Here is a 23870-nt window from a genome sequence, read left to right on the forward strand (position 1 = left end):
CTTTGCTCTATCTTTGCCAGGTCGCAGTTGTAAATGAGAACTTGTTCTCAACTGGCCTACCTGGTTAAATAAAGGGGAAATAAAAAATAATAAAACAAGACATGTCTATATCCTGGAAAGTTTGCTGTTACTTACAACGTCACTCTAGTCACATTAGCGCACGCTATCATCAACCGTCCCGGTATAGGGACACCGATCCCGTAGAAGTTAACCCCTACTTTTTTTAAATTTCCGCCTGAAGACATACCCAAATCTAACTGACTGTAGCTCAGGCACAGAACCAAGGATATGCATATTCTTGGTACCATTTGAAAGAAAACACTCTGAGGTTTGTGTAAATGTGAATTGAATGTAGGAGAATATAACACAATAGATCTGGTTTAGATAATACAATGAAAAAACATACATTTTTTATTTTTATTGTTGTATCATCATCTTAAAAATGAACAAGATAAAACAAACATTCAGATAGGATGATGGGGACACTTTCAGTGAAAAGCATAAGAGGGCAACAGTACTTGTGCAAAGTTTCAGAATGATAACTTCCACAATGAGTGTGCTACATGACATTTATCATGAAGTCACCCAGGTGTCCCACACAAGTAGCCCAAATGTACCCAAGTGGCCAAATTGGTGAAGGTATACATTTTAAAACAAATAACTATATACAAAATGCCAAAATGGTATTCTAACAAAAAAAATAAGAAAAATATATATATACATTTACAAAATAACATGGGTAACTATTTACACACTTTCAATATTTGGAAGACCCTCGGTCCTCAATCAAATCAAATGTATTTATATAGCCCTTCGTACATCAGCTAATATCTCAAAGTGCTGTACAGAAACCCAGCCTAAAACCCCAAACAGCAAGCAATGCAGGTGTAGTAGCACGGTGGCTAGGAAAAACTCCCTAGAAAGGCCAAAACCTAGGAAGAAACCTAGAGAGGAACCAGGCTATGATCAGGGAGGTGACCAAGAACCCGATGGTCACTCTGACAGAGCTCCAGAATTCCTCTGTGAATATCGGAGAACCTTCCAGAAGGACAACCATCTCTGCAGCACTCCACCAATCAGGCCTTTATGGTAGAGTGGCCAGAGGAAGCCACTCCACAGTAAAAGGCACATGACAGCCCGCTTGGAGTATGCCAAAAGTCACCTAAAGGACTCTCAGACCATGAGAAACAAAATGCTCTGGTCTGATGAAAACAAGATTATTATTATAAATTATAAATAGCGTTCACTCCCTAAGGTATCTTTTAAGTCTGAGTTTTTCCAACATGTGGCCTGACCCATAAAGACATTTAGCTTTTTCCTACTATATGCTCACCAATTACAAGCCTACATAATCAAAACCCTCTTACAGAACTCATTCATGCACAAACATACCATTGTTTGTCCAAGTATGGATTTGTGTGTATGCGGGCCTGCTTGTGTGTGGGTTCTCCTGGCCTTTTGACTACACTCTTAGAAAAAAAAGTGCTATCTAGAACCTAAAAGGGTTCTTCAGCTGTCCCATAGGAGAACCCTTTGAAGAACCCTTTTTGGTTCTGGGTAGCACTACCTGGAACCAAATAGGGTTCTCCTATGGGTACAGCCAAAGAACCCTTTTTTGGAACCCTTTTTTCTAAGAGTGTTGGTTGTGAAACAAATGCCCTCACCTGGTGCTTTTGACAATAACCTAGGCAGATGAGAGCTTCCACCATCAGATGTAGGGAATCACACTGAACAATAGGAAAGAATTACAGAAACAACATATCTTGTAAAATACACAGTTCAAATCAAAAGTATTAAGGCACAGAGAAAAATGTTAAACATAAAAAATGATATATCAGTAAATGCAGTAGGTACAGTTAATTATATCTTCAATCAGCAGTCAGCAACATGTATGGTAAAACAACAAGTATAAACACCACATAAGTCAATATCACACTGAACAGGTGTCCCTCCAGTGCAGGTGTCATCATAACCAGAGGCCACCTGAAGAGGTCACACTCCTACTGGGGTGGCATGTGGAGCACTGACGGACAATTGATGAGTGTTGATAAGAGGGATCTGGTCAGGTTTAAAAACAAGGTCAACTAGATACTGTTCTATGTCTCGGGAGCTGGCTGTTACTATAGGGTAATTACACAGCAAAGTAGCACACTATTTATTCCCTCACAAGAACCCCATCTGTCTGTTATTGTAAATCTGTGGCGCCATGCTTTGGCAGGAAAGTGTACTACAGATTTTATGTCATGTAGAAGTGGGAGGGGTTCTCCTTGAGGGAACCTACTAGAGAAATATTAAAAATACTTTCCATAACATGCAGGTAGGTATGCATGTATGTATGTAGGTAGGAATGGGTTCTGAACAGAGGTCGGAGCCTGTACTATTTCATATAACCATAGGGAACATAATATATGGTCTATACTTGGCATGTAGGTCTCTCACTTACGGGTGGCACAAATTGGGGTATGGGGAGCGGAATGGGCAGGGTATATGCAGGTAGCCTAGTGGTTAGAGGATTGGGCCAGTAACCGAAAGGTTGCTAGATTGAATCGCCGAGCTGACAAGGTAAAAAAAAACGATGTTGTTCTTCCCCTGAACAAAGCAGTTAACCCACTGTTCCTAGGCTGTCATTGTAAATAAGAATTTGTTCTTAACTGACTTGCCTAGTTAAATAAAAGGTTTAATAAAGAAAATGCTAATTAGTAGTAATTACTATAGTTTTTAAAAGGTTTTTGCGGTGTAGTGTTTTGCAGATATTTCTGTAGTATTTACCAGTGTTCTTTTGTGTGTGGATAATATGTTAGTACTTACTACAATTTACTACAAAATTCTATACTAAGTACGGCACGAGAGGGATACAGTGTATAGTATTCTACAGTTTACAACAGAATTCTATAGTAAGTACTGTACTATTCTATAGTAAACTTTAGCATTTTTGTGGGTAGCCTCTCACTAAAGTGTAAAGTGAGAGGAAGATTTGCATAATGAGTTCAGAAAGTATTCAGACCCCTTATTTTTCCAAGTTTTGTTACGTTACAGTCTTATTCTAAAATTGATCAAACTAATCCCCCCCTCATCAATCTACACACAATATCCCATAATGACAAATCAAAAACAGGTTTTTAGAAATTTTTGCAAATGTATTCAAAATAAAAAACTGAAATATCACATTTACATAAGTATTCAGATTCTTTACTCAGTACTTTGCTGAAGCACTTCTGGCAGTGATTACAGCCTCGAGTCTTCTTCTTCGGCATGACGCTACAAGCTTGGCACACCTGTATTTGGGGAGTTTCTGCAGTTCTTCTCTGCAGATCCTCTCAAGCTCTGTCAGGTTAGATGGGGAGCGTCGCAGCACAGCCATTTTCAGGTTTCTCCAGAGATATTCGATCAGGTTCAAATCCAGGCCACTCAAGGACATTCAGAGACTTGTTCTGAAGCCATTCCTGCTTTGTCTTAGCTGTGTGCTTAGGGTTGTTGTCCTTTTGAAAGGTGAACCTTTGCCCCAGCCTGAGGTCCTGAGCGCTCTGGAGCAGGTTTTCATCAAGGATTTGTATTTGTATTTATTATGGATCCCCATTAGATGCTGCCAAGGCAGCATCTACTCTTCCTGGGGTCCAGCAAAATTAAGGCTGTTATACAATTTTAAAACATGACAATATATTCACAACAGATTTCACAACCTACTAAGGGTGTGCCCTCAGGCCTCTACTCCACTACCAGGTATCTACAACACAAAATCCATGTGTACGTGTGTGTGTGTCTATAGTGCATATGTTATTGTGTGTGTATGCATTTGTCTGTGCCTATGCTTGTGTTGCTTCACAGTGCTTCACAGTGCTTCATACACCTTATGGAACATAAGGTGTATTTTTATCTGTTTTTTCCCCAAATTTACTAAGTGATGGTAACAGGCCGATTGGTCAGCTATTTGAGCCAGTAAATGGGGCTATACTATTCTTAGGTAGCGGAATGACTTTTGCTTCCCTCCAGGCCTGAGGGCACACGCTCTCTGGTAGGGTAAATTGAAGATATGGAAAATAAGAATGGCAATATCGTCCTCTATTATCATCAGTAATTTTCCATCCAAGCTGTCAGACCCCGGTGGCTTGTCAATGTTGACAGACCAAACTTTTTTTTTTCACTTCTCACTTTACAGAATTCAAAATTACAATGTTTGTCTTCCATAATTGGGTCAGACATACTTGGATGTGTAGTGTCAGTGTTTGTTGTTGTCATGTCATGCCTAATTTAGCTGATCTTGCCAAATAAAAAAATCCTTAAAATAGTTGCCAATATAAGGTGGTTTTGTGATGAATGAGCCATCTGACTCAATGAATGATGGAGCGGAGTTTGCCTTTTTTCCCAAAATATCATTTAAGGTGCTCAAAATATTTATACTATCACTCTTTATGTAATTTATCTTTGTTTTCGAAGTGTAGTTTATTTTTATTCAGTTTAGTCTCATCATTTCTCAATTTGCAGTATGTTTGCAAATCAATTGTGTAGCCAGACTTATTTGCTATTCCCTTTGCCTCATCCTTCTCAACGATACCATTTTTTATTCCTCATCAATCCACAGGGATTTCATAGTTTTTACAGTCATTTTCTTAATAGGTGCATGCTTATTAGTAACTGGGATAAGCAATTTAATAAATGTGTCGAATGCAGCATCTGTTTGCTCCTCATTACACACCACAGACCAACAAACAAATAAAATAAATATATATATATACACACATACATACATTTGAAGTCAGAAGTTTACATACACCTTAGGTTAAATGTATTTGGCTATGTTTTTCACAATTCCTGACATTTAATCCTAGTAAAAATTCCCTGTCTTAGGTCAGTTAGGATCACCACTTTATTTTAAAAATGTGAAATGTCAGAATAATAGTAGAGAATTATTTATTTTGGCTTTTATTTCTTTCATCACATTCCAACTGGGTCACTCCATTATTATTTGGTAACATTGCCTTTAAACTGTTTAAAGTGGGTCAAACTTTCTGGGTAGCCTTCCACAAGCTTCCCACAATAAGTTGGGTGAATTTTGGCCCATTCCTCCTAACAGAGCTGGTGTAACTGAGTCAGGTTTGTAGGCCTCCTTGCTCGCACATGCTTTTTCAGTTCTGCCCACAAATGTTCTATAGGATTGAGATCAGGGCTTTGTGATGGCCACTCCAATACCTTGACTTTGTTGTCCTTAAGCCGTTTTGCCACAACTTTGGAAGTATGCTTGGGGTCATTGTCCATTTGGAAGACCCATTGTTCCTCCCTCATGATGCAATCTATTTTGTAAAGTGCACCAGTCCCTCCTGCAGCAAAGCACCCCCACAACATGATGCTGCCACCCCTGTGCTTCACGGTTGGGATGGTGTTCTTCAGCTTGCAAGCCTCCCCCCTTTTCCTCCAAACATAATAGTCATTATGGTCAAACAGTTATATTTTTGTTTCATCAGACCAGAGGACATTTCTCCAAAAAGTACAATCTTTGTCCCTATGTGCAGTTGCAAACCGTAGTCTGGCTTTTTTATAGCAGTTTTGGAGCAGTGGCTTCTTCCTTGCTGAGCGGCTTTTCAGGTTATGGTGATAGAGCACTCATTTTACTGTGGATATAGATTATTTTGTACCTGTTTCCTCCAGCATCTTCACAAGGTCCTTTGCTGTTGTTCTGGGATTTATTTGCACTTTTCGCACCAAAGTACATTCATCTCTAGGAGACAGAATGCGTCTCCTTCCTGAGTAGCATAATGGCTGTGTGGTCCCATGGTGTTTATACTTGCGTACTATTGTTTGTACAGATGAACGTGGTACCTTCAGGCATTTGAAAATTGCTCCCAAGGATGAACCAGACTTTTGGAGGTCTACAATTGTTTTTCTAAGGTCTTTTGATTTTCCCATGATGTCAAGCAAAGATGCACTGAGTTTGAAGGTAGGTCTTGAAATACATTCGCAGGTACACCTCCAATTGACTCAAATAATGTCAATTAGCCCATCAGATGCTTCTAAAGCCATGACATAATTTTCTAGAATTTTCCGAGCTGTTTAAAGGCACAGTCAATTTAGTGTATGTAAACTTCTGACCCACTGGAAATGTGACTAAGTTAATTATAAGTGAAATAACCTGTCTGTAAACAATTGTTGGAAAAATTACTTGTGTCATGCACAAAGTAGCTGTCCTAACCGACCTGCCAAAAGTATAGTTTGGTAACAAGAAATTTGTGGAGTGGTTGAAAAACAAGTTTTAATGACTCCAACATAAGTGTATGTAAACTTCCTTCTTCAACTGTATGCATGTATGTATGTATGTGCGGCGACTCCGGGATGCTGGCCTTCTAAAAGAAGGACATTTCTAAGTGGCCCCAAACTTTTGAACGGTGTGTGTGGAAATTATGCAGAAAATTACATTAATTGTCAACCTGCAATATTAAAGCTGGGGGGGGGGGGGGGGGGGGGGGGTAGATCAGCTTCTTTTAGAAAGCTAGCATTACTCCATGTGTAACTCTGTGTTGTTGTCGTCTGTGTCACACTGCTTTGCTTTATCATGGGCAGGTCGCAGTTGCAAATGTGAACTTGTTCTCAACTAGCCTACCTGGTTAAATAAAGGTGAAACATAAATAAATCTAAAATAACCCTACAGTTCTTATTTGATTAATGGTGGTAGGACCCATCTATGTGAAGCTAACCACAATAAGGATTAGTCACAATAGTGGACTTTGCAGTTAACCTTCAAAATAAAAGTATGGCATGATTCTACTATTTGTATTCATTTGCATCACTGTCAATGACATACTATATTTTGAAGGCAAACTGCAAATTCCACTATTGTGCCCTACTCCTTATTGTGGCTAGCTTCACAACACATAACCCGGTCCGGTCGAGCCTCATTAGCCAGGTGAAGCTAGCTGGCTGCTTCTAACGTTAGCTTCAGGAAACAGGGTTAAGTAGCTGGCTAGCCATTTATTTTCATGAACTGAAGTTAAATTTCAATAGGCAAACAAGTGGCAACCTAACTAATACTTAATCACAAGGATTCCTAAATCATTGCTTAGAATAATGAAAATGACTGCTAGCTGGTTATATTGGTGCTAGCTAGGTACCAAGCTAAAGCTAGCTGCCACAGAAGCTGCGGTCGAACAAATTATGCTTTATTACCAACGCGGTATTGTAAACACATCGTTCGTGGCCGATGTTTGCTTGTTTGCAGACTTTTTTGTACAGCTTTGACAGTGCCACTATATATTTTTTGCCACATAAAGACCCAAATAGCGTTCCATTGTATGCATGTTGTGACGCTATTACTGTGCAACTCCGGTAGTGAAGCATCTGAAAAATAGCTGATTTGGTAGTGTGTACCGGTGCCCGACCAGTCAGCGAAAGCCAACATCACCCACGACAGAGAAAGGTTGATTGTCAAGGGCAATGAATTCCGTTATCTTGGCTTTAATGGATTTCGCCTTTGACTTGCCTCGCTGAAATGTTCTTACTCTTTCAAATGACTGCTCAACTTGACTGCTCGATCCACACAGCAGATATTGTGGGCTAGGTTAGGAATGCTGTGTTGCACATGCAGCGCAACATTTTACGTTGAGTCATTACGCTATGTACCTAGGTTATATAGGTATGCACGGTAGCTTTGACGTCGGTTTTTAACAAATTAGACATCTGGCCGATGCCGATGTTAGCATTTTTAGCTAATATCGGTCCGATATGCTCACCGATATATAGTGCATCCCTAGTCTGATTACTTTCCGAAAATACTGTATGTGTGTGAAACATTGATGCATTTAAAGTGGAACTGACAGCATTTTAGCAACATGAAATCTTATTCAAATCTGTTCATATACACCCCCAGGAAGAATTACACTTTATTTTTAAATGTTCTGACAAGCAACCACTTAGATAGACATTTTCATAATTACATATTACAATGTTTAGAAATTACATATACTAAGGAATTTGTGAAAACCCTATAGCAATATAGAGTGGGAACGTGGCCATGCAGCAAATAAAACTGAATAAAAACATCAGTCTTGATCAAAAAAACATGAAAAAGGTAGGCTCTCTCTTCTTCAGTTATGCACATCAACAACAAGATCAACAACTAATGCTAGCCAGAGCAAGAAGAGCTAAAATCAAACGAAGGAACATTAGATAAACCCTCACAAACTATTGAATCTAGTTGGCTGTCAAAATTGCACTGATAAACGATGGGGAATTGTAGCCTCCTCATCCTTCTGCATTTTGCCTGCCAATGCATTCTTGTCCCAACGAAGCACCCAAGCTAACTAGCTAAAGTTGGCTAGCTTGCTACTTCCAGACACAAATGAGAGAACATCTCAGTCCGACCATTTTACTCGCTGTAGCAGAGCTGGTTAGGCTGTTTACATGTTATCTAGAGCGTTTTTGACTAATTAGGATTTTTTTTTGCCTACGTCTACTGACACCGGTCATATTCAGTTGGTGTTGCGCATTCATAAATTCATCAGTTGTTCTGCGCTCTGGTACACTCAAACGAGAGTGCTCTTAAATCGAAGTACATAGCCAGAGTGTATTTGCGAACGCAATAGATATGCTAACTGGATAACAGTCTTTCAAGTTCTTGCTAGCTAACCAAATGACACCCAAATCTCTACCTGTGTATAGCCACCGAAAAACAATATGAGGGGAATTTGATTAGCTGGGAATTTGATATTTTTAACTGATATGATTGTCTGTTTATTTCATATTTGCAAAGTAGTTCAAACGCTGGCAGTTCTACTTTAAACTTTAGGTTACCGTGTGTGCTAAAAGTTAAATGTTTTTTGCAATGGGAAGTAATAGTTCTACATTTTGACTGGGAAATGCTTAATGGTTGCGTTTTTGTGTTCTTATGATTGGGACCTACTGGCTTATTATGTCAGAGTTTATGGACTGCTTATCCTTTAACATCATGCTGTGTGTGACTGCTGTCTTTCCATCAGCCTTATGCAGTGGTGCCTGGAGAAGTGGGTATACTCTAATTTTGCCAAAAAGTACCCAAACGGCCCACCCAGCGAAGGAAAGGCACCCTGTGAAAAACCCTATGTTTTTATGAGTTTTCCTATAGATTTTTTTTTTTCTTCACTCTCAACATCAACACTTTTTATTAAAAATAAATAAATGTTAAGGTCTAAATCCACGACAATGCTTATATCTGATTGGGTGGGCCTGTCAGGACCTGGCTCCACAGTGGGTGGGCCTCTGTCCACCCAGGCCCATCCATGTCTACGCCCCTGATGCAAACAGTTTATGATGAAAATTGCGCATCACAAATAGCCTACTAACACTTCGGATTAACTTTTTAAATACCTGGTTTGCATACCGATTGTTGCCTTTGTCAGCATTTACTGGTAGATATCAAACATTTAAACGTCTTTCCTACCCGGCTACCAATGTCATTCTTCTGTGAGCTGCTCCATGTCAAAACCAGTTGAGAGCTGCACACTTGCTGCCTGCAGATAATATTCCGTTGAAACTAGGGTGTGTGCGGCACGCATGTGAATTTATATCACGTTTCTTTGCGGTTGTGTTGGCTACTTTGTGCAGGATTTCTCCACTACACTACTTTGATACGCATCAGTAGGGGTTAAAACGTGACTATAAGCAATGCCCACTGAAAAAAGCAATACCTGCGTATATCCCTCCACTACATCACTGGCCCTTTGTGTTTTACAAAAAAATGCACTCTACTACACAAGTGCGCTGGTATTACAGTTGTCCTTTCAGAATCATGAAACTGTCACACACACTGAAGGTTTATAGGTTTGCCACTGCGCAAACATGTCTATATTAGATATTAAGGCTGTTAAGATATTCATGTTTCAAGAAAGAAGTAAATAACTTTGGCCTGGCGAAGAGGTTTTATATGTTGACTGAATGGAAGCTGATAATTTGTTTTTTAATCTACAAGACAGAGTACAGATGTATCCAACACTGCGACAAATCGTGTACTACAACACTGATCTCTACCATCTCAATCTACATTTGTTGTTCGTTTTGCTTTTTATGCGCTTTGAGATAATTTTCTGTAATGAAGAGCGCTACACCAGTTCAATAAATTATTATTATTATTGCCACAAAGACAGATTCCACAGGCTTCAATTAAATTTAGCGGTAAGCATAAGGTTAGCAGTATGGTTAAGGTTAGGTTTAAAATCTCATTTGTAGAAATGTGCAGGGTTTATGATTTCGGGTTAAAGATGCAAGGGATGACCTGTCACTACATTAACGTTACCGCCATTGTTTGTTGTTAATGAATGGCAAAGAAACACCCACGAAACATCCACATCAAACCACACCCCCAACACAACTCTCGTTTCGCTTCTGTCATGGCCGCTAGCATTTCTAATGAGCAAAGCCCCAAAATAAAGCCACATTAGGAAATTCAGCCCCCCTTTAATACAATGACAAGCACAAATAATGTTTTGCAGGTTTTTATTGATAAGTCAAAATAATAATAATTCTGGAAGAGGGTTATAAAGTAGGCAACCGACAAACAAAGATGCACAGCAGAACACTGTTGCATGTAGGTAAAAGAGTGATATGGCTTGAATAATTTAGAAAAGGAACAAATTATAACCATTATTAAGCCAGACTTAGTTCATAAGACAACTTTGAAAAGTCTGATGTAGTTTCATGACGAGGAATGGATTGGTAAAGAAAGAAAATGCTACAAAACAATCCTGATGGTTTATCAAAATGTAACAGCCTTGTTACAAACAACGAGCCGCCATGGGATTCCAACGCCATCTGAAACACAGGCACAAGAGCTGGTTAATGAAGAATCATTATACTACCAGTTAGATACAGTCCCAGAGACCAGATCCATGTCATCTAACCTGATTTCTAAACGTAAGCGTTCAAAATTCTGAAAGTCACAGATCAAGCTAAAAAAATGCAAACCATGAAAATGTGACAAATTTACAGGCAGGGACTTATGAAGATCCGTAGGTATTACTGTTCTCAGAGAAACAGAGACTTTAGGGTTTAAACAGAGCTGAGGAAAAGTTCTCCAAAATACACTGAGTGTACAAAACAAGAACATTTCCATGACATACAGTGCATTTGGAAAGTATTCAGACCCCTGTAGATTGACCAGGGGAATCCAGGTGAAATCTATGATCTCTTATTGATATCACTTGCTAAATACACTTCAAATCAGTGTAGATGAAGGGGAGGATACAGGTTAAGGAATGATTTTAAAGTCTTGGATTGTGTATGTGTGCCATTCAGAGGGTGAATTTGCAAGACAAAATATTTAAGTGCCTTTGAACGGGGTATGGTAGTAGCTGACAGGCCCACTGGTTTGTTTCAAGAACTGCAACACTGCTGGGTTTTTCCACATTCAACAGTTTCCTGTGTGTATCAAGAATGGTGGTACAGCCAACTTGACACAACTGTGGGAAGCATTGGCGTCAACATGGGCCAGCATCCCTGTGGAACGCTTTTGACACCTTGTAGAGTTGGGGGGGTGCACTCAATATTAGGAAGGTGTTCTTAAAATGTTTTGTATACTCAGTGTATGACTTTAAAGCTTGGGGAACTGGTATTAATTCTGTTCACATTGAGCCCATGTAAACCTCTACCTATGAAGGTAAAATCCTTGCTCGGTTCTAGTCAGACTTTTAAAACAAAACAGACATTGAGTTGAATGGATTGAATACAGCGCTCCAGACTACGGTTTTCACTTTTTCAGTTGATGGCACCAGACCATGATTTTGTCGCACCCCAACAAAAATTAACTACAGCGTCACACAATAGAAATATTTGTAATTATATTATCAAGTCATTCATAATGATAAGATGTGTAATAAACTACTGGTATTCAATAAATAAGTTGTTACATCTAACATGTCCAAGCAGGAATGCATGATCGAAAATATTTTAATTTGCAACCTAATCTAGTGATTGTCATGATTGTTAGGTTAACAAATAGGCTATAATTCTTTAGATTTGAAAGTCAAAATTAGAGTAGCCAGAAGACACCGATGTTTTTTATTTTCAATTTGCCTTCATCTTTATGTGCACTATTTGGGCTGCAATTTCTGAGGATGGTAACTCTAATGAACTTCTGCAGCAGAGGCAACTCTGTGTCTTTTCCTGTAGCGGTCCTCATGAGAGCAAGTTTCATCAAATCAAATCACATTTTATTGGTCACATACACATGGTTAGCAGATGTTATTGCGAGTGTAGCAAAATTCTTAGGCTTCTTGATCCGACAGTGCAGCAGTATCTAACAGGTAATATCTAACAATTCCACAACAAAACCTAATACACACAATCTAGTAAAGGAATGGGATAAGAATATATAAAATATATGGATGAGCAGTGACAGAGTGGGTAAGATTCAATAAATAGTGTGGGATACAGTATATATATATATATATATATATATATACACACACACTGTATCCCACACTATATATATATTGTATCCCACACTATATTTATATACAGTGCCTTGCGAAAGTATTCGGCCCCCTTGAACTTTGCGACCACTTTGCTTGAAACATAAAGATATAAAACTGTATTTTTTTGTGAAGAATCAACAACAAGTGGGACACAATCATGAAGTGGAACGACATTTATTGGATATTTCAAACTTTTTTAACAAATCAAAAACTGAAAAATTGGGCGTGCAAAATTATTCAGCCCCTTTACTAAGGCACTGTAAATGCATGCTTTCAACCGTTCGCTGCCTGCCCCCGCCCGCCCGACTAGCATCACTACTCTGGACGGTTCTGACTATGTGGACAACTACAAATACCTAGGTGTCTGGTTAGACTGTAAACTCTCCTTTCAGACTCACATTAAGCATCTCCAATCCAAAATTAAATCTAGAATTGGCTTCCTATTTCGCAACAAAGCCTCTTGACTCATGCTGCTAAACATACTCTCGTAAAACTGACTATCCTACCGATCCTTGACTTCGGCGATGTCATTTACAAAATAGCCTCCAACACTCTACTCAGCAAATTGGATGTAGTCTATCACAGTGCCATCCGTTTTGTCACCAAAGCCCCATATACTACCCACCACTGCGACCTGTATGCTCTCGTTGGCTGGCCCTTGCTTCATATTCGTCGTCAACCCCACTGGCTCCAGGTCATCTATAAGTCTTTGCTAGGTAAAGCACCGCCTTATCTCAGCTCACTGGTCACCATAGCAACACCCACCCGTAGCACCTGCTCCAGCAGGTATATTTCACTGGTCATCTCCAAAGCCAACTCCCCCTTTGGCCACCCTTTCTTCCAGTTCTCTGCTGCCAATGACTGGAACAAATTGCAAAAATCACTGAAGTTGGAGACTTACATCTCCCTCACTAACTTTAAGCATCAGCTGTCAGAGAAGCTTACCGATCACTGCACCTGTACACAGCCCACCCAACTACCTCATCCCCATATTGTTATTTATTTTTGCTCTTTTGCACCTCAGTAGCTCTGCTTGCATATCATCATCTGAACATCTATCACTGCAGTGTTAATGCTAAATTGTAATGATTTTGCCACTATGGCCTATTTATTTCCTTAGCTCCCTAATCTTACTACATTTGCACACACTGTAAATAGATGTTTCTATTGTGTTATTGACTGTACGTTTGTTTATGTGTAACTCTGTGTTGTTGTTTTTGTCACACTCCTTTGCTTTGTCTTGGCCAGGTCACAGTTGTAAATGAGAACTTGTTCTCATCTGACCTACCTGGTTAAATAAAGGTGAAATAAAAATGTTTTATTATACACTTGGGAAAATGTATAAATATTTTAACGAGTTCAATGCATTGAACACAATTGATTTCCTACCAAGTTCAAACCTACTACCCAATGAGGCCTAGTGCACTCGTAATGGCCGACGCACAGCTCTGTATTTCAAAGCCATATCCTATATCTCGATTGTAAAAGTGTGAACCAGGCACAGCAGCAGGGCAGACACTTTCATTACAGTAATCATGCACTTCACTGTTAGACCAAATAATGGTTTTATGCGCAAAAAAAACAAGATGTTTTGAGTGAGGTGACCAGGTAGAATGTACAGCTCGCACCAGTGTGACCAACAAAACATGTAACTTGCAAAGCCAAGTCAAAGGGTAACAAAATACAACTATATGGTCGCAGTCTGGAGCCCTGGAAGAGCATTAATACAATAGCGCACTACATAGGGAGCCATTGAAGACGCAACCCCACCTGGTGTTAAGAGCCCCTCTCAGGGCAGGCACTGTAATCTGGCTTACCTGCTACTCCAGATGGGAAGGCCACCATTCGCTCTAGAGGAGAAAAGCCACTTACTGGGCAGAACCGTCACTGGGTCAGCATAGTACTTCCAGATCAGAGACATCATCAGCACGGCCTGGGAGAGACAGAGAGAGGACGTCACTCTCTGCCACTTGCTCCCATTGGACTGTGCATCTGTCAGTCATCATCCATAGTCCCACATCTATTACATATTTGTATAGTTTCCTATTGCAAGATTGTGAAATAAGCCTAGCTACTATGAAAATATACCAATGAATATTAATTATATATATATATATATATATTTTAGGAGTTTATACTCCGTACATCTCAGGTTTACATCGCTTACCTTACTTAACTGTGGCCTGCTGACCATTTCTGGAATTAACTGGGGGAAGAGAGAAAAATACAAACTTCAGGCAACAAACTGATAATAGAGTGTGGTTTCTGACACAGAGAGACAGTATCACAGTGGAACTGTAAGGCCAACAGGTGAGACTGTACGGCAGCTGGTTAGAAGGGGTGGAGATGTCAGCAGAAGTGTTGCCCCTCCTCAAAGAAGCTTTGGTCAAGCCACAGGAAGTGTCTCACGTCAAGGTCACCTTTACCTTCCTTCATCCACCTCAAGCTCTATCCTGAGGATTATGGGAGATTTCTAATTTGAAACCCTCCATGTATTCATACTGATCGCTGCATTTACTGCACCACAATTAATTTAAGGGCGCTAACACCCTAAAGATATGAAAACTTCTCCATTAAATTATTTCACTGTGTCATTGTGCTTTGGTTTCACATTTGAAATGATAGAGGAGTGGTAGAATTATCTTTGACTCCAGTGAAAACAGAAATTGTCAGCACATTCTTCCCTTAAAATAAATCTGCATGGGGTATAGTATCTACAAGTATATATTAGTTCCATTCGGACAAAATAATGGTCCTGTATTGGGTCACCACTGGTCTGTGGAAGTGGTGTGCTGCTAAATGGCACGTTCTTGAAAGGAAGCCCTTTTCCTTCCTCTGTTACTGTCAGGGACTCAAGAGATCGAGCGGGAAAATGAGAAAACAGAGAGGGCCAGAGAAGGCCGATGGCAACAGGCTGCAGCTGTGACAGAGGCCTCCTAAGTGAACACCCAGAGCGGTTATCTGAAACCCCCCTGGCCACCACTCCCTCCCAACCCTTTGTTTTTTTCTATTTTTTCTTCCCCACATCCTTTTTAACATACATGTACCGACTCCCCTATAGAAAGATGGAGCAAATTGTGCAGTAGAGTTTTCCCACCTACTAAACCAGCTAAGAGAAAGGAAGGAACAATTGGTGATATTAACAAGGCCATACCTCCACCATGTCTCATTATACTAATAGTGTTTTTAATGGTAAATATTCTATAGGCTATATTTAATTTGACAAAAATCTCTAGACGTTAAGGGAACAATGCATACCTGTATGTGTGGACATGAGATAAAACAAATATCTCTTTAGAACAGAGATGGGCAACTGGTGGCCCGCAGATCAATTAACCAAAATGAAAAAATAATAATACAATACAATGAGGAGAGAGAAGCAAGCAAGACTTTTACACATCAACAGTTTTTCCTCATTATGTCATTCACTGAGTCACTCAATTAGCCCATGTCAGCAAAACATTTTTTGATTGGTAAGTTAGTCTAACGGCCTGCTATCTAAAATAAAAAACCTGGTCTTGCTTTGTCATTATTGGGTATTGTGTGTAGACTGATGAGCGGAAAAAAAACAATTTAATCAATTTTAGAATGAGGCTGTAATTTAACAAAATCAAGGGGTCTAAATACTTTTGAATGCACTACTGAGCGCTCTGGAGCAGGTTTTCATCTTTCCCTCAATCCTGACTCGTCTCCCAGCCCCATGCTGCTAAAAAACATCCCCACAGCACGATGCTGCCACCACCATGCTTCACCGTAGGGATGGTGCCAGGTTTCCTCCGGACGTGACCCTTGGAACTCAGGCTAAAGAGTTCAATCTTAGTTTCATCAGACCAGAGAATCTTGTTTCTCCTTTAGGTGCCTTTTGGCAAACTCCAAGCAGGCTGTCATGTGTCTTTTACTGAGGAGTGGCTTCTATCTGGCCTGATTGGTGGAATGATGCAGAGATGGTTGTCCTTCTGGAAGGTTCTCCCATCTCCACAGAGGAACTCTGGAGCTCTGTCAGAGTGACCATCGGGTTCTTGGTCAACCCCCTGATCAAGGCCCTCCGATTGCTCAGTTTGGACGGGCAGCCAGCTCTATGAAGTGTTTTGGTGGTTCCAAACTTCTTCTATTTAAGAATGATGGAGGCCACTGTGTTCTTGGGGATCTTTAAAGCTGCAGAAATGTTTTGGTACCCTTCCCCAGATCTGTGCCTCAACATAATCCTGTCTGGGAGCTCTATGGACAATTCGTTCAACCTCATGGCTTGGTTTTTGGTCTGACATGCACCCTCAACTGTGGGACCTTATATAGACAGATCTGTGCCTTTACAAATCATGTCCAATCAATTGAATTTACCATAATTTCCAAATGTAGTGTAGGTAGGAAGTAGGAGCAACCAAATATAATTTTTGGTGAGTTTGGACATTTAGAAGCGAATGAGAGACATTGTGCACATGAAGAGTACTGGCTCTGGAGCAGCATGTGTACACGCTGTGTCTGTGTGGAGTCTGGAGTTGCTGGGGCAACGGGCATGCCTGCTCAGAGAAGATGGGGAGAAGTAGACAGCCGAGAACGGAGAGGAGAAAAAAAAACTGAAGAATATCAAAAAGATAGCAGTGGCAGCTGTACAGATAACGCATTTAAAGGGCTTTGACTTCTCAAACATGGCATAAAGTCAACAATATTTGTCCAGTCACCTTATTAATTCAGCCACTTAGATCTGTTGCAAGTTAAACGCGGGGTACGTGTTAACGCAGAACAATTAGTTTTCACGCAGAAAAAAAAAAGAAAATGCATAAGAAATATCTTGCTGTGTTTTGTAAACACAGATCTGAAATGCTTCTTATTTAAATTTCTACTCAGCATCAGACTCATTTGGTGTTTCAGTTGCACCTCTCCAGAATTCACAAACAGCATTCTATCAGCAGACAGACAGCACTCTGACTTATGTGTAGCTAATTTTCTATGGTACTTTTCTGTGTAGCCAGCCTACTTTTGTCTGGTAAAATGCAAGATTAACTTTGAGAAAAAGTTAGAAAGAATGTAGCCAGCTACATTTCCTATTATAAAACAGAAGTATGCCCATGTATAGTTTTTGCAAAAAATATATCTTGCTTTTTCATTGTAAGCTAATTTAGCCTTGTGTGGATACCAGCCAAATAGAGTTGCACTTCTGTTGTCATCTGATGAAAATGAATGTATTTTCTGTGAAGGAAAACTATAGTTGCATGTCCCTGATCACTCTATTGAAGCAAAAATAACACAGGTGACTTTCAGTATAAAACAGGACCCCTGTAAATACACAGTTGGACCTGCTCCCGCTTTGTGCTATTTACAAAAAACATGACTGGCTCAACTGTTCTAGGGAACTATGGTAAACTCAAAATGAAAAACGCAATCTGCTTTATATTCTAACCTATTGCTCAAGATGAATGCAGGTATTTAATTAATAAGTAGCTGAACTTAAAATAAATAGTTAACGGTATTAAAAATAAATAATCCAGTAGCTATTTCCAAATACCCTGGTATATGGTATACTGTCCTAGCTGTATAAAATGCTCTCTTTTATAAATGGATGGTTGCGTATCCATCGGCCCGTCAAAAGTTCAACACATCTGAACTTTCTGTCCGTGGAAATTGTATGGATATGAACGCGTCATCTCTGCCGACTGTCAACGTATGACTACCATTGAGAAAGCATTGGAAATCAGGGATACTCATAAAATCAACATGCCATTCTGGCCTTGGCCATTCTGGCCGTGAACTGTGCAGTAAGGTATCATCACAGGGCATTATGTTATCAAGCTGCAGGTTGCTAGCACAAAATAAAGGAATTAGGACCAATTCATGGCAGATTGGGGTCACGAGTGGCACAGCGGTCTAAGGCACTGCATCTCAGTCCTAGAGGCGTCACTACAGACCCTTGTTCGATTCCAGGCTGTATCATAAGCGGCCATGATTGGTTGTCCAATAGGGCGGCGCACAATTGGCCCAGCGTCATCTCCTGTTAATGATTTGATGGCAACATACATGGACAGTATTCTATTTGCTACTGTGGTCAAAACAGGATTTGGTGTTTGTGGATCTGAGAAGATTTAAATTATACTTATGGGGAAAACTCCCTTGGATCAACATCACTTTGTCATAGCACTTAACCATGAGATATGCAAAGCAGACTGCTTGCCCATCCATTCCACATGTGATGTCGTTTACCAGATTTCTGTGTACAACACTGAACAAAAATATAAACAACATGTAAAGTGTTGGTCACATGTTCATGAGCTGAAATAAAAGATCCCAGACATTTTCCATATGCACAAAAAGTTATTTCTTTAAAATGCACAAATTTGTTTACATCCCCGTTAGTGAGCATTTCTCCCTTGCCAAGACAATTCAGCCACCTGACAGGTGTGGCATATCAAGAAGTTAATTAAAACACCCCCGATCATTACACAGGTGCACCTTGGGCTGGGGGCAATAAAAGGCCACTCTAAAATGTGCAGTTGTCACACAACACCACAGATGTGATGGAGATTTGATGGAGTGTGCAATTGGCGTGCTGACTGCAGGAATGTCCAACAGTGCTGTTGCCAGAAAATTAAATGTTAATTTCTCTACCATAAGCCACCTCAAAACATCGTTTTAGAGAATTTGGCATTTTGTCCAACCGGCCTCACAACCGCAGACCATAAGTACGGCGCTGTGTGAGCGAGCAGTTTGCTGATGTCAACGTTTTGAACAGAGTGCCCCATGGTGGGGTTATGGTATGGGCAGGCATAAATTACAGACAAATTACAGACAATGAACACAATTGCATTTTATCAATGGCAATTTGAATGCACAAAAATACCCCTAACAAGCTCCTGAGGCCCATTGTTTTTTTTTGGGGGGGGGGGGGGGGGGTATCTGTGACATATCTGTATTCCCACTCGTGAAATCCATAGATTTGGGCCTAATGAATTTAAATTGACAGATTTTCTCATATGAGCTGTAACTCGGTAAAATCAATGACATTTTTGTTTTTATATATTCCCAAATGTGGCATTTACCCTTATATCACGGAGATGTCTTACTCTTCAGCCTGCAACGCTTATGGTGCTAAAAAGAGCCAGGAAGGATAGTCATAAGGTTGAAGAGCAGATGACAGTTTTGGAGATTGAGATAAACTCTGAGTCACCATCACCAGCCATTAAATGTTTGCGGGTCTTTGTCAATCTCTCCCAGTAGGAGAACGAACATCATGTCCCTGTGCTAGACTATTACAGAGAAACATGTCGACACAACTTCAGAGTTTGAACACAGCTTTACCGGTAAAATAGGGCTACAATTTGTAAACGTTACCGCTTGAATTATATACTCACATAGGAGGAAATTGACGGTAACAACCTTTTGACAATGTTGCAATAGCAACCAGACCTACCCGGTCGCCATTTTCCTTTGATTATTTACAATAGCCGTCGCTAGGGAAGCACACGCCTCTCTCTTTCTACCCAGGGTGCAGGGTATTTTTACTGAATACTTTGTATTTTTGCCTAGTGAAGTTGGACTGTTGTCTTTATTTTTCTCAAATATATGTATTAAGATAATGCATTGTTGGTAGCCTAATATTCTGCTAATAAGGGGTATTGTGTGTAAATTTAGGGAATATCCGTATGTGGAGCTTGCAGTTTTAACCTTTTGCAAAAAAAAAAAGAAGGTATATGGGCAAAACGATATGGAGATAAAAACACAAATGTGTCATAGTTACCCCCTGATGAGTGCTCATCTAAAGACAAATACATATAGATCTGATTGCCATGTAAAATTATCCACACAGGTATCTCGCTATGATTTGAAAATGTGTTGACGGCTCCTAAAGCCAATCAATGGCTACCAGGGGCGGAGAGTAGCTTGTCCGTCAGATTGATGCTATAATGAATTCAATAGGGAGGGAGGGGGAGAATCCAATCCGGTTTGAGCTAGTTTTTGTTCCAATGGAACATTAAGGTTTGCTACGCTGTAATAGAACGTAGTGTTTGAATCTTATACCAACATACAGTATTTTTCTTGCTCCGTTTTGGAACAGTTCCCTCTTTATTTGAACTTATACGCAAAACAGCCATGCCTAAAAGGAGCAAAGTAAGTGGAACATGTTTTATTGGTTGTATATATCCTTTGATAGATAAAACAAATGCATTTATTTTTGCATGTAAAATGTAGCCTCATATCCATGTTTTGTTCCGCTCCAACATTGTTGCACTGCTGTGTTCAATCAGGAGTTTAAAATGTATCGGTCTGTTTTGATTTGGGAAGTGGCGGGTTTTCTACCTTTTCACGCTGTGATTTTAGTCTTCGAAAATTAGGACTGGTTTCATGTTTGGTGTTTAATATTTACTCTATCAGATCAATTTTAAATTGGGGTTTTGTCACGTCTTCGTGGTGGTTGTTTACAAATACATTAACCTATAAAAGGACAAAGAGGTGTAGGTCGCTAGCTACGTCGTAAGATGGCGATTCTGCAGAAATAAAGTTGGTGACCGATTTTTTTTACTAGGCAAAGTCTATTGCAAATAACATTTAGATTACATTGCATTTACACTTATTGAAACACTGCATCATTAAAATATAACTTAATTGTTGGTAGCATAATGCTCAACGCACGGTGGGCGGTATGCACATGCAGAAGACTGCTTCTAGGGCGCTTTGAAAAGGGCACGAAGACTTGTGTCATGGCTGCCCTTGTGGGCAAGGGGAACTCTGACGACGTTTTTCTTATTTTGCAATATAAAAGTTCATAGTTAAACTACGTAAAATGCGTTTAAGTGCGCTAATGTAACATGCTGCATCGTTAAAATATTTGGTTTAATTACATTTCCGTGTGCCCTTTTGTTGGCTCGAGCCAATTCTGGGTTATGCAATTGTGATTCGTCGACATCACAGAGGCGCTCTTGTTGCTGGGGATTCTAGTAGATTCTGTAACCATTTGGAGAATCGCTGAGGATCTCGGAGTTTGAAATTCGAATGAATGGCGGGAACGCATAGTAGACTGTCTGGTCGGAGTAGCGAGCACAGTCATGTTGTCTGGCAAATCCCATTCATCACGAGTGAATGAATGCGTCGGGAGTAGGCGGAGTCGGTATTCCCCCCTCTCCGTAGAGATTACAGGCAACATGGTATAGTCATAGGAAATGGGAACATGATCTGAGCAAGTTTACATTATTATCCGTTTATTAGGTAGTTCGTGGGTGATGTAAAAAAAAAAGGAAAAATAAGCAGTTATATCGAGACTGTGACCATAACACGCTGCAATGCTTTTCCTTACCTCCCTACGCCTTTTTGGGGATTACATAATTGCCCTAATACTCTTGGCATTTAAACTGTCCCTCACCCAGTAAAACCCACTTAACACGGTTGCCCTGCTGAGCTGTCACTAACATTTTATTATTATTATTATTATAGGCAAACGCTGATGTTGAGGCAGCAGAGGTGAGTCATACACATCTTACTGAAATATAATGTGAGTTGTATTTAATCAAGGTGATCGCTGGTTGTAAGAATTTAAATGTTCAAAATACAATTCCATTGTTCTGCCACCAGGGGTCAGCAGCAACCCATGTCAAACGTTGTTCCCATTATATGAGTAAATAATTGGTATTTTCTTTTGAAATATTTCAGCCTAAGAGGAGATCTGAGAGATTGGTAAATGTGAGTATTACACACCATTATCAACACTTTAATTAAAGATGCACCCAAAAACAGAATTTCAGCAAAGAATCACAAATCTTTCATTGCAGAAACCTGCAATTGCAAAGGCAGAGCCCAAGCCAAAGGTGAGGAAGTGCAGACATTACAAATGTACATTTAATAGTAAATTAATTGCAATTAAAGACTTACAGTGTCTTATCCCATTAAACATATTTATTTACAGAAGGAGAAGGCAGCACCTAAGCCCAAGAAGGCTAAAGAGGTGAAAAAGACCGAGCCTGAGAAAGAGGTGCCCGCAGAGAATGGAGAAGCCAAAGCTGAGGAAGAGGTAAGGGGCTGCTGGGATATGTAGGCATTTTGTCCTATAAGGACAAGAAAAACACATCAAATTGATAGTTTATGATCTTATACTGTTTTAAACATAAGATATTGAATGTAAGTTATAAATAGGTTCTCTCAACTGTTGCAACAGTTTTATTCCGTTATGTTTTAAATGTAGGCACCAGAAGAACCTGAACAGAAAGAGGAGGAAGAGGCGGCCGAATAACATCTCTCAAACCACATCTTTTATCAGTGCTCCCTGTACCTCTTTTTCTTGTACAATTCAGGGGTATATTTTTATCGACTATTTTCTAAATGCAGGTTTTTTAGTAGTTTGATTGTAGAAACACATTTTTTTATGAAATAAAAAATACAATTTGAGATGGGGATTTCATTGCATCCCATGTTTTTACATCTCTGGAACAATTACGGTCATTGTAAATGTCAACGGTTTTTATTTTCGATATGGGGGAGGGGTGGGAATGGGACAGGTTACTACACCAAGAACATGCAAGCACATCGTTTACAGGATCCGGTCAAAACAACAGAGAGCTTGTCTGAGAGACTAACATTCCATAGGCTATATGAGGGAAGGTATAAGTAACCTGCATTGTGTGGTGGGGATGAATTAACTCAAGGGGGAACACATTGTTTTGTTTATAATGAGGAAAACATTTTAAGATGTTTAAACTGTGTTCCATATGTTAACTCTTGTACTCAATATGTTTTTCTTTACCATTCTGCTTAATAAACCTATTCCCTAGTACTGGAGTTCCTCCCTATCAGGCCTGTGCATTGGGTGTAATTGGTTGTCTCTGTTCTGTGATAGCATTGCAATAAATTTGTATAGCTGCTATTAAAAGGGGTTTTCAACTTTCTATATGCAGTGTGTAATGGATGGTACATTGTGAGTATGGTAAAAATGGAATTGTGTTCTTAGCCAAGCTAAAGAAGTACATAAGTTAAATATACTGACTATTATGGGTCCTTGGATGCTGAGAAACTACATCCATTTGAGCTGTCAAATACACAAACCAGCAGTAGCAATATTCATGTGGGGTTTAGGTATCAAGTACAAGTGTACAGTTCTTTTATCCTTTGTTTATAGATGTATCTGTGTAATGATTGGTATAAACAAACCAATAAAAATTTGGTTGTACTTGTTTTGTTCTTTGTGTGATGGAAATGGACAATGTCTGTATCCAAATAATCATGTAAAAACTAAATTATTTTGGATGCCAGTTCTGACCACATATGTAATACAGTAGCTAAATAATACCAGTTCTGAGACTGACATGGAAACAGCTAGTATCTCCTTGACATGAAAAACGTTACTTGGTTAGACTGTCAGACTCATTCTGTGGGCACATTGCTTTCACTCCACCCGTTTACTTGATTGATCAATTTGAGGTGGCTGATTAGTAATAACTCACCTCATTGTTTAGGTCTTAA

The 23870-nt window shown here is 39.7% G+C and overlaps 1 protein-coding gene and 1 long non-coding RNA gene across 3 annotated transcripts; one reads left to right on the forward strand and one right to left on the reverse strand.

Annotated features, from left to right (window-relative positions):
• Positions 1-10441: 10441 nt before the first annotated feature.
• Positions 10442-19856, reverse strand: LOC139419507 (uncharacterized). The gene is made up of 4 exons (XR_011635416.1): positions 19775-19856; positions 14599-14637; positions 14249-14364; positions 10442-10770 (listed from the first exon to the last, which is right to left on the reverse strand). It is a non-coding gene; the product is annotated as an uncharacterized lncRNA (long non-coding RNA).
• Positions 19857-20323: 467 nt separating this feature from the next.
• LOC139418294 (non-histone chromosomal protein HMG-14-like) lies at positions 20324-23577 on the forward strand. Of its 2 annotated transcripts, XR_011635295.1 has the most exons (7): positions 20338-20531; positions 21852-21878; positions 22068-22097; positions 22187-22222; positions 22321-22425; positions 22597-23334; positions 23381-23577. XR_011635295.1 is itself a non-coding variant. In XM_071167651.1 (6 exons), exons 1-6 carry the CDS (start codon positions 20514-20516, stop codon positions 22642-22644), a joined length of 264 nt encoding a protein of 87 aa, XP_071023752.1. In that variant the 5' UTR covers positions 20324-20513; the 3' UTR covers positions 22645-23577. The 2 variants fall into 2 exon arrangements, 1 of the variants encoding a protein (XP_071023752.1); XM_071167651.1 differs by having other exon boundaries at positions 20324-20531; positions 22597-23577.
• Positions 23578-23870: the final 293 nt, after the last annotated feature.

The sequence above is a fragment of the Oncorhynchus clarkii genome, chromosome 10 (genome assembly GCF_045791955.1).
Source record: "Oncorhynchus clarkii lewisi isolate Uvic-CL-2024 chromosome 10, UVic_Ocla_1.0, whole genome shotgun sequence".
Lineage (NCBI taxonomy): Eukaryota > Metazoa > Chordata > Actinopteri > Salmoniformes > Salmonidae > Oncorhynchus > Oncorhynchus clarkii.

Excerpts from the sequence above, each read along its gene's own strand:
- LOC139418294 (XM_071167651.1), top strand. Across the intron at positions 21,879-22,067 it reads CTGATGTTGAGGCAGCAGAG|CCTAAGAGGAGATCTGAGAG; the intron begins GTGAGTCATACA and ends GAAATATTTCAG. Across the intron at positions 22,098-22,186 it reads GATCTGAGAGATTGGTAAAT|AAACCTGCAATTGCAAAGGC; the intron begins GTGAGTATTACA and ends CTTTCATTGCAG.